Source organism: Bufo bufo, chromosome 2 (genome assembly GCF_905171765.1).
Source record: "Bufo bufo chromosome 2, aBufBuf1.1, whole genome shotgun sequence".
NCBI lineage: Eukaryota > Metazoa > Chordata > Amphibia > Anura > Bufonidae > Bufo > Bufo bufo.
In genome coordinates, this window is record NC_053390.1 from 288924442 (window position 1) to 288938229 (window position 13788).

The 13788-nt window shown below is 44.9% G+C and overlaps 1 protein-coding gene across 2 annotated transcripts in view; it reads right to left on the reverse strand.

The window, feature by feature from the left end:
• Positions 1-2067: 2067 nt before the first annotated feature.
• Positions 2068-13788, reverse strand: part of LOC120988912 (acyl-CoA dehydrogenase family member 11-like) — a 195788-nt gene continuing 184067 nt past the window's right edge. For both annotated transcript variants that reach the window (XM_040416695.1, XM_040416696.1), the window contains exons 10-15: positions 5462-5602; positions 5280-5372; positions 5089-5196; positions 3795-3966; positions 3199-3265; positions 2068-3094 (exon numbers count right to left, since the gene is read on the reverse strand). In XM_040416695.1, the coding sequence (XP_040272629.1) occupies positions 2968-3094; positions 3199-3265; positions 3795-3966; positions 5089-5196; positions 5280-5372; positions 5462-5602 (708 nt within the window). In that variant the 3' untranslated portion in view covers positions 2068-2967. The remainder of the gene's footprint in view (positions 3095-3198; positions 3266-3794; positions 3967-5088; positions 5197-5279; positions 5373-5461; positions 5603-13788) is intronic.

Below are 13788 nucleotides of genomic sequence, written 5' to 3' on the forward strand. Positions count from 1 at the left end.
TTCATATTATCACCGTAGACCAGCTTTTCCCTACCAGGATGCCTCCAGCTGTTGCAAAACTACAACTCTCAGCATGCCCAGACAGCGTTTGGCTGTCAGGGCATGTTGGGAAATGTAGTTTTGCAACAGCTGGAGGCATCCTGGTAGGGAAACACTACAGTAGACCATTATCCCATACAATTGGTTCAGAACTAAGAATAATCAAAGAACTTTACTTTAAAGTAGAGGTGGGACAAATCAAATTCTTTTCGAATCCGAATTCGAATCCGAAAAGGTTCTCGAATCTCTTGAATCTCGAATCCTACGAATCCTGTACATAAGAATTGTGCGAACGGTGTAAGAAACAAAGTAATCCAAACTCAATATTCTTTGTATCAGAGGCAAGGCACTTAACCACACAGCTATAAGAGCTGCATAGCCACTGCCTGAAAAAATATGAGACTTCTACTGTAGACTCGTTTATAGCTTTGATAGCTAGTGTACATCCCTACACATGACAGCTGCCCCAGCGCACACAGCTCTGCTATATCTATATATATGATAGCTGCCCCAGCACACCTAGCTCTGCTACATCTATACACATAACTGCTGCCCCAGCACACCCAGCTCTGCTACATCTATACACATGACAGCTGCCCCAGCGCACTCAGCTCTGCTATATCTCTATATATGATAGCTGCCTCAGCACACCCACCTCTGCTACATCTATACACATGACAGCTGCTCCAGCACACTCAGCTATGTCATATAGAGCTATAGCAGTGCTGGGTGTGTTGGGGAAGCTGTCACGTGTATAGATGTACACTGGCTATAACAGAGTCTACAGTAGAAGTCTCATATTTTTTCAGTCAGTGGCTATGCATCTCTTATAGCTGTGTGGGTAAGTGCTTTGCCTCTGATACAGAAGGTCGTGGGTTTGAATCCCAGCAGACACATCTCCCTCTCCTGCTGCAGCACAGGCAAGGCTTATGTATCGCTGTCCTGAGGATGGCAATACAGATGACTGTTGGATTCGAATCTTGTAAATGAGAAGCTTGCAAGTTGTGACACAGGCAGGGCGTCTATACAGTAGTAAGGGTGCTGCTGGGAGGTGAGAGAAGGCCGCCGCCGTCCTGCATGTCGTTACAGTGTGTGGTGTTTGTGGCATTCGCTACACCGGCCAAGGAGCCTACTCGCTGCCGGCTGTGCGGCAGTCAAGGCTACTGGCCTAACGGGCACTAACAGGAATTTTCCTGGTAGGCCAGTCTGGCCCTGACAGAGAAGGAGGGGCACTGCAGACATCAGGAGAGAGAAAACATGGAGCTTGTCCTCTGCTAACTGCCCTAGCTGTCCTCCTGGCTACCTTTCTGGTGTCCTAGGCTATCTGTATAACATTGCTGCTCCTGCCTGTATCCGCTCCACTGAAACCTCTGCTGTGCCAGGCTTAGAGGAATGGATTGAGTGCAGACAGGAGCAGCGATGTGCTATGCAGACCTGTGAGTGCAAGTCACATATAGGTCACTGTAAGTCATATAAGAGCGAGGACAGGCAGGAGCAGCCATGTGTGCTCCTGCCAGTACAGAAGTCACTGCAGCACATATTGTACAACACAGAACCCATACACCACGACTATAGTGTCCAGATTCCGTATGCACTGCTTACAGAAGGATACAAACTTCAGGCGCCAGTATTACTACTAGAACATTAAAATCAATGAATAAAATATATTATACAATTATTCTTACTCAATTTCTAACAGTTCTACACTGCATGCCTGCATCACATCATTGTTAGGGAGGCACAGCAGGGTCATAAAGGGAAGAGAAAGTAGTGATCAGGGTGGGCAGACAGGAACTTACTAATTCGTCTCAGAGTATCAGCCACAAAGCGGAGAAGCAGTGAGCGACATGCCAGCTCTCAGAGTGGGCAAATCAGCCAATGAGCTTCTTCCTTTCATACTGATGGGTTTGCTCACTGGTGGGTCTGTCAGTTAACTTACAGGGCCTTTGAGCAGATCATGAGCACTTCCATCAGTATGAAGGGGAATGTGCTCTTGTCCAATCATGCATTATTATGCAGCATTAATACAGCAGCTGAGGTATATATTATGATGTTTTGTAGCAGCTGTGGTATGTATTATAAGGTACTGCAGCAGCTGAGGTGTATAATGTGGTTCAGCAGCAGCTGAGGTGTGTATTATGAGGCGCTACAGCAGCTGACGTGTGTAATATGAGCATCTGCAGCAGCAAAGGTGTGTATTATGAGGTTCTGCAGCAGCTGAGGTGTTTATTATTAGGATGAAGTAGGTTTTGTTGGGAGGGGGCATCTTTTACTTCATCTGCTTAGTGCACCAAAATACCTCGTCCCAGACCTGCATTTAAGCACAGATACATGTCACATGCACCATTTCCCATTTAAAAATATTGACTTGGTTCCAAGATGTCGGCTTTCAAAATGGCCGCCATGTTGGACACAGCTCCTCACAGAAATGCGTAGGTTATATTTGTACTCTCCCATTGACACCTGAGATGTTTTGTTTTCCTATTTGTTATACACGGGGTAGCCCAATAGTATGGAGAGACTGGAATAAACGGAAAATGGTGGTTGAGAATGCAATCCTATGTCTGACATGTTGCTGAGGGGAAGGGGGCAAATCTGTGAGAGGTGGTGTCTAACACAGCAGCCATTTTCTCATCAAATTCCCTCCCGGTTACATATGTCACATGTAACTTCCCATCTGAAAATATCAACTTGGTTCCCAGATAGCTGCCATGTTGGATACAACCCCTCACATATTTGCCCCCTTCCCCTTGGCAAAATTTCACATACAGGATGGCATTCCCAGCCACCATTTCCTATTTATTCAAGTGTCCCTACTTTTGAACCACCTTGTATTTTAATAAAAAGCTGATTTAGCAATTTTTTTTAGGTGTGCAACCATTAAACGGGTCCTTAAAAGTTAAATATAAATCAGGGAAAATCAATAACTTATAGATTTCCCTTTAACAAAGGGCTTTTTTCATAGACAATCTGTCTGTCCATGGATGCTGCATTTGAACTGTAGCATCCAAAAGCTTCAGCAGTGTTGACAGGACAAAGCTCTTGTTCACACCATCTGCAAAGCAACCAAAACATGTATTTAGAGTTACTTACAAGCACACTTTTTCTCTGTCTCTAGATTAACAATGACAACCTGGGTCAGAGCCTCTTGAAGATTACCTTTTAGCACAATATGCATCTGATTCTGTTGCTCCAGCCCAAGCTGCATGGTCCACAAAGAGGCAACCTACAGGGGATATACACCATAGTTGTGAAAGTTCAACTGGAGCAGATCAGTTTAGGATATTGTGTTCTCCCAAATATCTAGGCCATATTAGAACATGTTTTACATGAAGTTAAAACCATTAGCAAACTAGCAATGTACTCAGGAAATGCTCAAGTAACATTCTCGAAAGACATACAGTAAGTTAAGCAGCAGAGCCATTCCAAGCACTACCATATTGTGGAGATATTTTTCCCTGTAAATCTACCTGCAGATAACAAGCTACAGTTTATGGGCTCTTAAACTGAATTACTACCACTTGTACAGGGAGCAGCTTCAGCAACAACAACCAATAAAGGAATGATATTTATGCACATTAATAAATGACAATTCAGTGGTTATCACACCTGTGCAAGGATGAGTCATGGAGAAATCAACCTTTCAAGGAGATCAATTTTCTCAATCAAAAGACAATACTAGAATTTATTTTTGCTGTGCTTCCATATAAATCTAAACTATAACATACACTATGTGAGCACAGCCTTATAATTACCGATATAGATTTTAGCAAGGCTGTAAGCAAAATCACGGCCTGCTAGTTCCATGAAGCCGTTTCCTCTTATTCCCGCCTTCTTTGTGAAATCTTTTAGGTTCTGCAGAGCTTGCAGCAATCGGGAAGTGGATTGAGACAGACTGGGAATATTAGATGAGGCTTCTAGCTTTTCCTGTAGTAAAGAAAAACACATAGGAGGGAATTTATCATATTTGAAGTCAGTTTTGCTGGAGTCTGTATTGGCGCATCTTTAAACATAACAGTTTATAGAAATGCTACTCCAGGTTTATTCCTTATGTCACTTCCCTACTGGAGTGAGTTTGCGACTGTCACATTGGGGGTCTGCTGCCCTGCTCCTCTCCTTCTGCAGCACTGTAAGAGTTTATCCTCCTGGGTTTCTGTGTGCACCTGGTTGAGAATGGGCTAATTAGCCCTGCTATATATTCTGTGCTGTGTGTTCCACTACAGGCCTGAGCAACACAGTCTGTCTGCCCTTTCTAGTCTGCTGCATCCTATAAAGCAGCTATAATCTTTTTTCCTGTCCGTGGACCGTGATCTGCCTGACCTGGTATCCTGATGTTTTTGTCTGTCTGTGCTCTGTCTTCTGTCTGTTGCCTGGATTCTGACCCTGTGCCACCTGACCCAACGATGGGACTGACTCTTGATTCATACGTACTCTGCCTGCCCAACCTTGGTCTTATTCTGACTGCAAGTTCTGCCTGATCCATTGATGCTTTGCACCCATGTTTCTGACCCAGTGGGTGAGCTTCCATCTACATCAGGACTATTCCAAGTGGTAGCGTCCTGGTTGCTCCCCTGCAATGAAGACCAGATGCCTGTATAGAGGTTAAAGAGTGAAAACCAAGGGACCACCAGAACACCCTCAGGAATAACTGAGGGTCAAAATGGTTAGCTGGTACAGTAGTTCTACAACCATTGTCAGTAACCATGACTTTTTTTTAAAAGTTGTAGTGAAAAATATGGAGTAAAATTAATTAACCGCTAACCACACCCACTTTTCAAAACTGGAATGTGTAGTGTATAAATGCAAAAAGTGTAAAAGAAAAAAAAAAAAGAAAAAAAACGAATTTTGTCAGAATTCTGGCTTGATAAAGTCCTCCTTCACGTTGATAAATAGCTTCCTCATATGTAAGTAATGTTTGCAGGGCGAGTTCTGTCAATATCAGTTGACAGTCTCTAATGAACAGAAATATAGAAAATCTAGTCATCACTACAATGCATGTACCACACAGTAATACTGGGTCATTTAAGATTATAATATGATGTATTTTACCTGAGCAGAAGAGAAAAATGCACTTAAAACCTGCCCTTGGCTCTTAACGACTGATCGCAGGACATCCAGGGACAGTACGTTGGTTGTTCCTTCCCATATTGTAAGCACCTATCATGGACATATCACAGAATAAGCAATGGATATGTGATAATTCTGTTTCAATCTTACAGTCCAATTATGGTAGTTCTTACTTGGGCATCTCTCAACATAGCTGGCAGACCTGTGTCCTCCATATAACCCTGTCCTCCAAAGCACTCCAGTCCTTCTGATATGACGGCAATAGCCTTGTGTGTACAAAGATGTATACATGACAGAATGTAATAAATCCAACATAAAATAAATGTACTTCAGCAATGAGTCTGGAGTAGTGTACCTGCTTCCCTGTGAAGAGCTTGGTGATGGGAGTAAGAAGTCGGAGAAGATGTTGGTCCTGTTCAGTTGCCATGTTTGTTTCTTCCAGCCCCAGCAGGCGTGCAACCTCCATAAGCAGAAGAAAAGCTCCACGAGCTTGCACCTAATAAAAACACTTTAATAAGCTTGGACCAAGTAAAATGTGGATATAAAGTTGTCATGACTTGTATACTTTTACCATCAAGATTTCTTTCATTACCGTTCTATTCCAATTTGTCTTTCAATAGAAACTGGACAATTCTCCTTCACGTAACTGTGAACAAGTTCTAGAACCCGAAAATGTAATTCCCACTGGAACCGTGAATGGTCTCAAAATATGTAGACAGCACACAGTGCCATGCAATAAATAAATAAATATAGAATATGTCCTATTCTTGTCCATTTTGCGGACAAGAATAGGCAGTTGCAACAGAGGGCAGCACATACCATTCCACAAAATGCAGAACGCGCACAATCTGTGTCCGTGATTGTGGGTATGCAACTTATGGACCGCAAAAATGTCTACGGCCGTGTGCATGAGCCTTAAAGGGTTTCTGTCACCCCGCAAAACTCATTTTTTTTTTTTTGGATAGTTAGATTCCTCATAGTGCGATATAGGAGAATATAATAGTCTTACTTACTTTCATGCGGCCGATTCTTTATAAAACGAACTTTTATAATATGTAAATGAGGGCTCTACCAGCAAGTAGGGCGTCTACTTGCTGGTAGCTGCTGCAGAAATCCGCCCCCTCGCCGTGTTGATTGACAGGGCCAGCCGTGATCTCCTCCTCCGGCCGGCCCTGTCAGTAATTCAAAAATCGCGCGCCTCGCGTCATTCGGCGCAGGCGCTCTGAGATGAGGAGGCTCGTATCCTCAGCACTCCCTCAGTGCGCCTGCGCCGATGACATCACCGAAAGAGAAGACGTCATCGGCGCAGGCGCACTGAGGGAGTGCTGAGGATACGAGCCTCCTCATCTCAGAGCGCCTGCGCCGAATGACCAGAGGCGCGCGATTTTTGAATTACTGACAGGGCCGGCCGGAGGAGGAGATCACGGCTGGCCCTGTCAATCAACACGGCGAGGGGGCGGATTTCTGCAGCAGCTACCAGCAAGTAGACGCCCTACTTGCTGGTAGAGCCCTCATTTACATATTATAAAAGTTCGTTTTATAAAGAATCGGCCGCATGAAAGTAAGTAAGACTATTATATTCTCCTATATCGCACTATGAGGAATCTAACTATCCAAAAAAAAAAAATGAGTTTTGCGGGGTGACAGAAACCCTTTAAGGCTGTGATTAGGGCTGCAGTAAACAATTATTTCAGTAATCGAGTATTCTATCAATTATTTTTTACAATTAATCGAGTCTAATAGTGAATCTAATAAGAAAAAATGAATTAATAGACTGTTTTCCTTAATAAAAACTCATCAGACCCCCTGCCATCAGTCCCCAACACCCTTCGTTCCCCCCCTGTGCATCAGTACCCCCAGTGCCTTCAGCTCTCCCCCACCCCAGTGCCTTCAGCTCCACTCCCCCAGTGCCATCAGCCCCTCCATGCCATCCATTGCCATGGCCCCCCTCCCCCAGTGCCATCAGTTCAACCCCTCCATGTCCCCCACTCCCCCAGTGCCACCAGATCAGCCCCTCCATGTCCCCCAGTGCCATCAGATCAGCCCCTCCATGTCCCCAACTCCCCCAGTGCCATCAGATCAGCTCATCCATGTCCCCCAGTGCCATCAGATCAGCCCCTCCATGTCCCCCACTCCCCCAGTGCCATCAGATCAGCCCCTCCATGTCCCCCACTCCCCCAATGCCATCAGATAAGCTCATCCATGTCCCCCAGTGCCATCAGATCAGCCCCTCCATGTTCTCCACTCCCCCAGTGCCATCAGATCAGCCCCTCCATGTCCCCCACTCCCCCAGTGCCATCAGATCAGCTCATCCATGTCCCCCAGTGCCATCAGATCAGCCCCTCCATGTTCTCCACTCCCCCAGTGCCATCAGATCAGCCCCTCCATTTCCCCCACTCCCCCAGTGCCATCAGATCAGCTCATCCATGTCCCCCACTGCCATCAGATCAGCCCCTCCATGTTCCCACTCCCCCAGTGTCATCAGATCAGCCCCTCCATGTCCCCCACACCCATCAGATCAGCCCCTCCATGTTCCCCAGTGCCATCAGATCAGCCCCTCCATGTCCCCACTCCCCCAGTGCTATCAGATCTGCCACTCCATGTCCCCCACTGCCATCAGTCAGCCCCTCCATGTCCCCCACTCCCATCTGACCCTCCATGCCATCCATTGCCGGCTGTCCCCTGTCAGTGCCATGTCCCCAGCGCCAGTGAAATAAAATACTTACAGTACCTTGCCTATAGAGGCGCCGCTCCACAGCTCCTTCCTCTTCTTCTCCACGTGCTGCACTGGATCCTGACATCACACGTGCTTACGTGCACTATGACCTGACGATATGTCAGGATCCAGTGCAGCGCGGTACGGGCTGGTGGGTGACCACGGAGCGGTAAGTAATAGAAATCGCTTCACTCCCGCTCCCCAGTCAGATGACGCAAACAAATCCTCGATGCAAAAAATTTGCATCGAGGATTTTTTTGTGTCGAATTACTCGATTCAATCGAGTAATTGTTTCAGTCCTAGCTGTGATTTACCAAATAATTTGAATTTGGGAAAGAGAAATACTCTGGCACCAGCTGTCTGTTTCCTGAAGATATATAGTGGAGGAGAAAAGGGTGTCAGGACTGACAGGTTTAAGGAGCAGCCCCAGGACTGACAGGTTTAAGGAGCAGCCCCAGGACTGACAGGTTTAAGGAGCAGCCCCAGGACTGACAGGTTTAAGGAGCAGCCCCAGGACTGACAGGTTTAAGGAGCAGCCTCAGGACTGACAGGTTTAAGGAGCAGCCCTAGAACTGACAGGTTAAGGAGCAGAAGGAAATATGATACTCTGACTTTAAAATAGCTAACAATCTTGTTTGTGAGAGGATATGTCAATTTTAAACCAAAGTAACCCAAACATTATAATCAGTATCTGCATTATGCACTTTTCCTGTAACAAGTGTTTAACCGTGTCTCCCACCCATTACAGATTCAGCAGTACAGCCCTGAATTTTGGCCTCTGTCCCAAGGTGCTACGATGGCTGAAGCATGTCCGAGTTTGAACTGTTTCTGTGTCTTCAACTCCTTGTGCTATCATTCACCAGCTGCCGTTGTTTCAGCACAAGTAGGTGCAATGTGCAATGCAGTGATGTTATGGCGCCTGCTACACCTAGGCACAGCCAGTCTGTACAGAAGAGCAAAGCAGACCTGCTCTGTACCATGTTGTCTGTAACCAGGGAGTCTGTCTATTTCATACTGACTGTGGTTCAAGCAGCATGATGATCCTGACAGGTTCCCTTTAACACTTACTGCTTTAGTTACATTGTCTGCAGTCTGTACTGTGCTATACCATATATATCATTATTTTAAAGCTCCATCGATTCTAGGGCGCCACTGCATGGCTGTTTCTGTACCCTGCTCTATACGCTTTTGGTACCAGATACTTTGGGGGAGATTTATCAAGACAGGCGATTTCTGAGCTGGTCTTGATATCCACTGCGCTGCCGGAGGATGCACCTAATTTATGACGTGGGAGAGCACGGTGACGTCATCGCGCACATGGCAGGTCCTGCTGAATGAACATAGAAGAGACTGCTGCAGTGCGATTAAGTGGATACTATTATTTTCCGATATAACCATGTTATAACTGAAAATAATAAAGTAAAGTTCGGTTCCCCATCGACTTCAATGGGAATCGGGGTCAAGTTTGGGTCCCAAACCTGAACTTTGACCTAAAGTATGTCCGAACCCAGCGAACCTGAACTTTCACGGGTTTGCTCATCCCTAGTTGTGGGCTCACCCTGAAGAGAAAGTTTTCAGTTTGCTTTTGAAACCTTGGTTGGCCATAATTGTACGTGGAACAGATCTAAACCAAGGATGCACAATGTTTTCTGGTCAGGGGCCACACTATCAGACTGGACTAATCCCAACGGCCGAAAATAAAACTTGAAGGGGTATTACAAACTAAAACATTTATGGCATATCACATGTATAAATGTGTACACCATAAATATCTGAAAGTTGCTGGTTACACTTCCAGAACTCCCATCTAATTTGAGAATATATGAGAAGCTACTAGCGTGTCTATGACCGGATGGTTGAGGACCACACAGGATGGTATCAGGTTGTGCACCCCTAATCTAAACAATACATCAGATAAATCCTAATGATACAATTTCATATCACAGTCATACTAGCTACACACTTCCACCATACAGTGTCATTTCAATGTCATGCTCCTGGAAAAGAAAAATTCCACATGTAAAGGACACATGTTAGAACAATTAAACTTGTATTTATAATGGACAGCACAGATATCTTGGATGATGTGGGATGACTAACTGTCTAGCCATTGATATTTGCAGACATCTACAGTATTTACTAGTTCACATACAATAATATACTTGCAGCATGAGTTCTGTCCTTTCATCTCTCCCTCTAATAGGAACAGTATGGAGGGGAACGCACATGTACAGTGGCATATTGAAAAAACCTGCTAACTACTAGCTTTAGGGTTACTACATATACACACACTTTCATTTTAGTCCTTTCAAACATTTGTTAAAAAAAACATTTCAAATGCTTTTAACAAGAATTTCAAGCCATTTTCAGTTTTTTTCCCCAGTTTTTGTTTTGAAACCTTTTAACCCCTTTACATACCCCGACACATAGTTCGTGCCAACACAGTGGACATTTCCTGCAGTGACTAGGATCAGAGATCCTATGAAGTTTAACCATTTCATGATGCATCGATTTTCTGCTTTTGCATTTTCGATTTTCACTCCCTGCCTTCCTGGAGCCATAACTTCTTTTAGTTTTTTTCGTTCACAGCCGTATGAGAGCTTATTTTTTTGCTGGACAAGTTGTACTTTCTAATGGCACCATTTAATATTGCATATAATGTAGTGGGAAACTGAAAAACATTCCAAATGGGGTGAAATTGGAAAAAAAAAACACATTTATCGAACTGGTGTAAAGTAGAACTGGCTTAATTGCCCATAGCAACCAATCAGATTCAACCTTTCATTTTTGACAGCTCCTTTGAAAAATGAAAAGAGGAATCTGATTGGTTGCTACGAAGCCAGCTCTACTTTTCTCCCGTTTGATAAATGCCCCCCTTTTTTTTTTTACAGCATTTCCTGGTAAAACTGACCTGTGAGCTTCATTCTCTGGGTCAGTACAATTACAACAATACCACATTTATATAAATTTTTTCCTGTGTTTTAATACTTAAAAAAATAATTAAATTTTTTTCTTTTCATCACCATATTCAGACCGCTATAACTTTTTTATATTTGTCTATAGGGCTGACTAAGCCTACTTTCCCATCTGTGTTTTTCTTCAGAGGATCTCAAGACTGGAGGAAAACGCATCTGTTTGAATAATACAACCAGCTGCATCCGTTCAGAACGGATCCAGTTGTATTATATCGAAAATTAACATGCCGGATCGTGTCCAATAAAACTGTATCCGGCACCATTGACTTACATGGTTTTTGGTGCCGGATCCAACATGTTCAGTTTCCCATGCCACACAGAAAAATGGTGCTTGTAGCGATCTTGTGTCCGCCGTGGGAACACAACAAAACGAAACAGAATGTATTCTGATGTACTCCGTTCTGGTTTGTTCAGTTTTGTCCCCATTGACAATAAATGGGGACAAAACTGAAGCGTTTTCTTCCGGTTTTCAGATCCTCTGCCGGACCTCAAAACTAGAAAGGAAAATGCAGATGTGAAAGTAGCCCAATGGCTCATTTTTTTGTGGGGTAAAGCTGTAGTCTTTAGTGACATCATTTTGGGGTGTGTATGACTTCTTGATCACTTTTATAAAAAAATTTTGACAAAAAAGGGCGAATCGGCCATTTCGATTTTTTTCCATTACAGTGGTCATCATATGGGATAAATACATTTATATGTTAATAGTTTAGGTATTTTGGGACACGTAGGTGTAAGTGATCTTTATTTTTTTACATTTATTTTTATAATGGGGAAAGGGGGATGATTTGAATTTTTATATTTTTAAAAACCTTTTTATTTTTAACTTTTTTTAAACTCCCCTAGTGGACCTGAACATGCGATCTTTAGATTGCTTCTCCCATACACTACTATGATTTAATACAGGTATCCATAAGAATATACCTGTGATAGGTCCGGTAGCTTCCAGCAGGCTCCAGCCTATCACCACCAATAAACAGCTTCCCTGATCTCAGTATGGGAAAGCCATTCGGCCCTGGGAACACTGCCTAAGGCTAAGTTCACACGAACGTGTGTGATCTGTGGCCGTATTGCGGCCCGCAAATCGCGGGCCGCAATACACGGCCACAGTTCCATGTGAATTCCGCATCACGGATGCGGACCCATTCACTTCAATGGGTCCGCAAATCCGGAATCGCAGAACGGCCGCACGGGACGGGACCCCTCGGAAGCACTACGGAGTGCCTCTGTGGGGTTACGTCCCGTACTTCCGTTCCGCTAAAAGATAGAACAAGTCCTATCTTTTAGCGGAACGGCCAGATCGCGGACCCATTAAAGTAAATGGGTCCGCGATCCGATGCGGCTGACCTACGGCCAACGATCGTGCATTGCGGCTTGCTATTTGCGGGCCGCAGCACAGGCACGGGTCACACACGTTCGTGTGAACTCGGCCTAAAGCTGATCAGAGACATTAGCCTGAGGTGTCTGCTGTTTAAAACAGCAGAAACCTGACAGCTATAGCACATGCTCCACTCTGGAGCAGGCACAGTCTTCAAAGTGCCAAAATCTGTCGACCCGCCACATGCCATGTTAATGCTCCTATTAAGATGGTGATAAAAATCGCAATACACGGCAATAGAGAAATATTGCAGTGTATTGTAATAACAATCAAGTGATCTCAGGTTAATGTCCCTTAAAGTATAACTGTCATTCTTTTTTTATTTTTGTAATGTGTAGGGGCAGTGATACTAAACATTTTTGTAATATATTTTAATTACTGAAATCGTACATTTCTATTCGAAAAATACCTGTAAAGTGGCCCATCTAGCAACGCTCCTCTGTCTTCTGTTTACAGAACATGGTCAATGTTGAGCAAGTCTCCACTGTTATGTAAACAGAAGACAGAGGAGCTACGCTCACACTGCCGTTTCTGGGTCCGCCTGTGAGATCCGTTTCAGGGGTCTCACAAGCGGCCCAAAACAGATCAGTTTAGCGCCAATGCATTCTGAATGGATAAGGTTCAGAATGCATCAGTTTGGCTCCGTTCCGCCTCCATTCCGCTCTGGAGGCGGACACCAAAACACTGCTTGCAGCGTTTTGGTGTCCGTCTGGCGATGCGGAGCCAAACGGATCCGTCCTGACTTACAATGTAAGTCAATGGGGACGGATCCGTTTACATAGACACAATATTGGTGCAATTGTAAACGGATTCGTCCCCCATTGACTTTCAATGTAAGTCAGGACGGATCCGTTTGACTTACACTTTTTTTTTTTACAGAGTAAGGCCTCATGCACACGACAGTTGTGTGCACCCGTGGCCGTTGTGCCGTTTTTCGTTTTTTTTTTTCGCGGACCCATTGACTTTCAATGGGTCCGTGGAAAAATCAGAAAATGCACCGTTTTGCAGCCGCATCCGTGATCCGTGTTTCCTGGCCGTGAAAAAAATATGACCTGTCCTATTTTTTTCACGGCCAACGGTTCACGGACCCATTCAAGTCAATGGGTCCGTGAAAGAACACGGATGCACACAAGATTGGCATCCGTGTCCGTGATCCGTGGCTGTAGGTTAGTTTTTATACAGACGGATCCAAAGATCCGTCTGCATAAAAGCTTTTTCATAGCTGAGTTTTCACTTCGTGAAAACTCAGAACCGACAGTATATTCTAACACAGAGGCGTTCCCATGGTGATGGGGACGCTTCAGGTTAGAATATACTAACAGAACTGTGTACATGACTGCCCCCTGCTGCCTGGAAGGTGCTGCCAGGCAGCAGGGGGCAGCTTTCCCCCCCTGTAGTTAACACATTGGTGGCCAGTGCGGCCGGCCACCCCCCTCCCTCCCCTGTAGTTAACTCATTGGTGGCCAGTGGGCCCCCCTCCCCTGTAGTTAACTCATTGGTGGCCAGTGGGCCCCCCCTCCCCTGTAGTTAACTCATTGGTGGCCAGTGCGGCCAGCCCCCCTCCCTCCCCTGTAGTTAACTCGTTGGTGGCCAGTGGGCCTTCTCCCCTCCCTCCC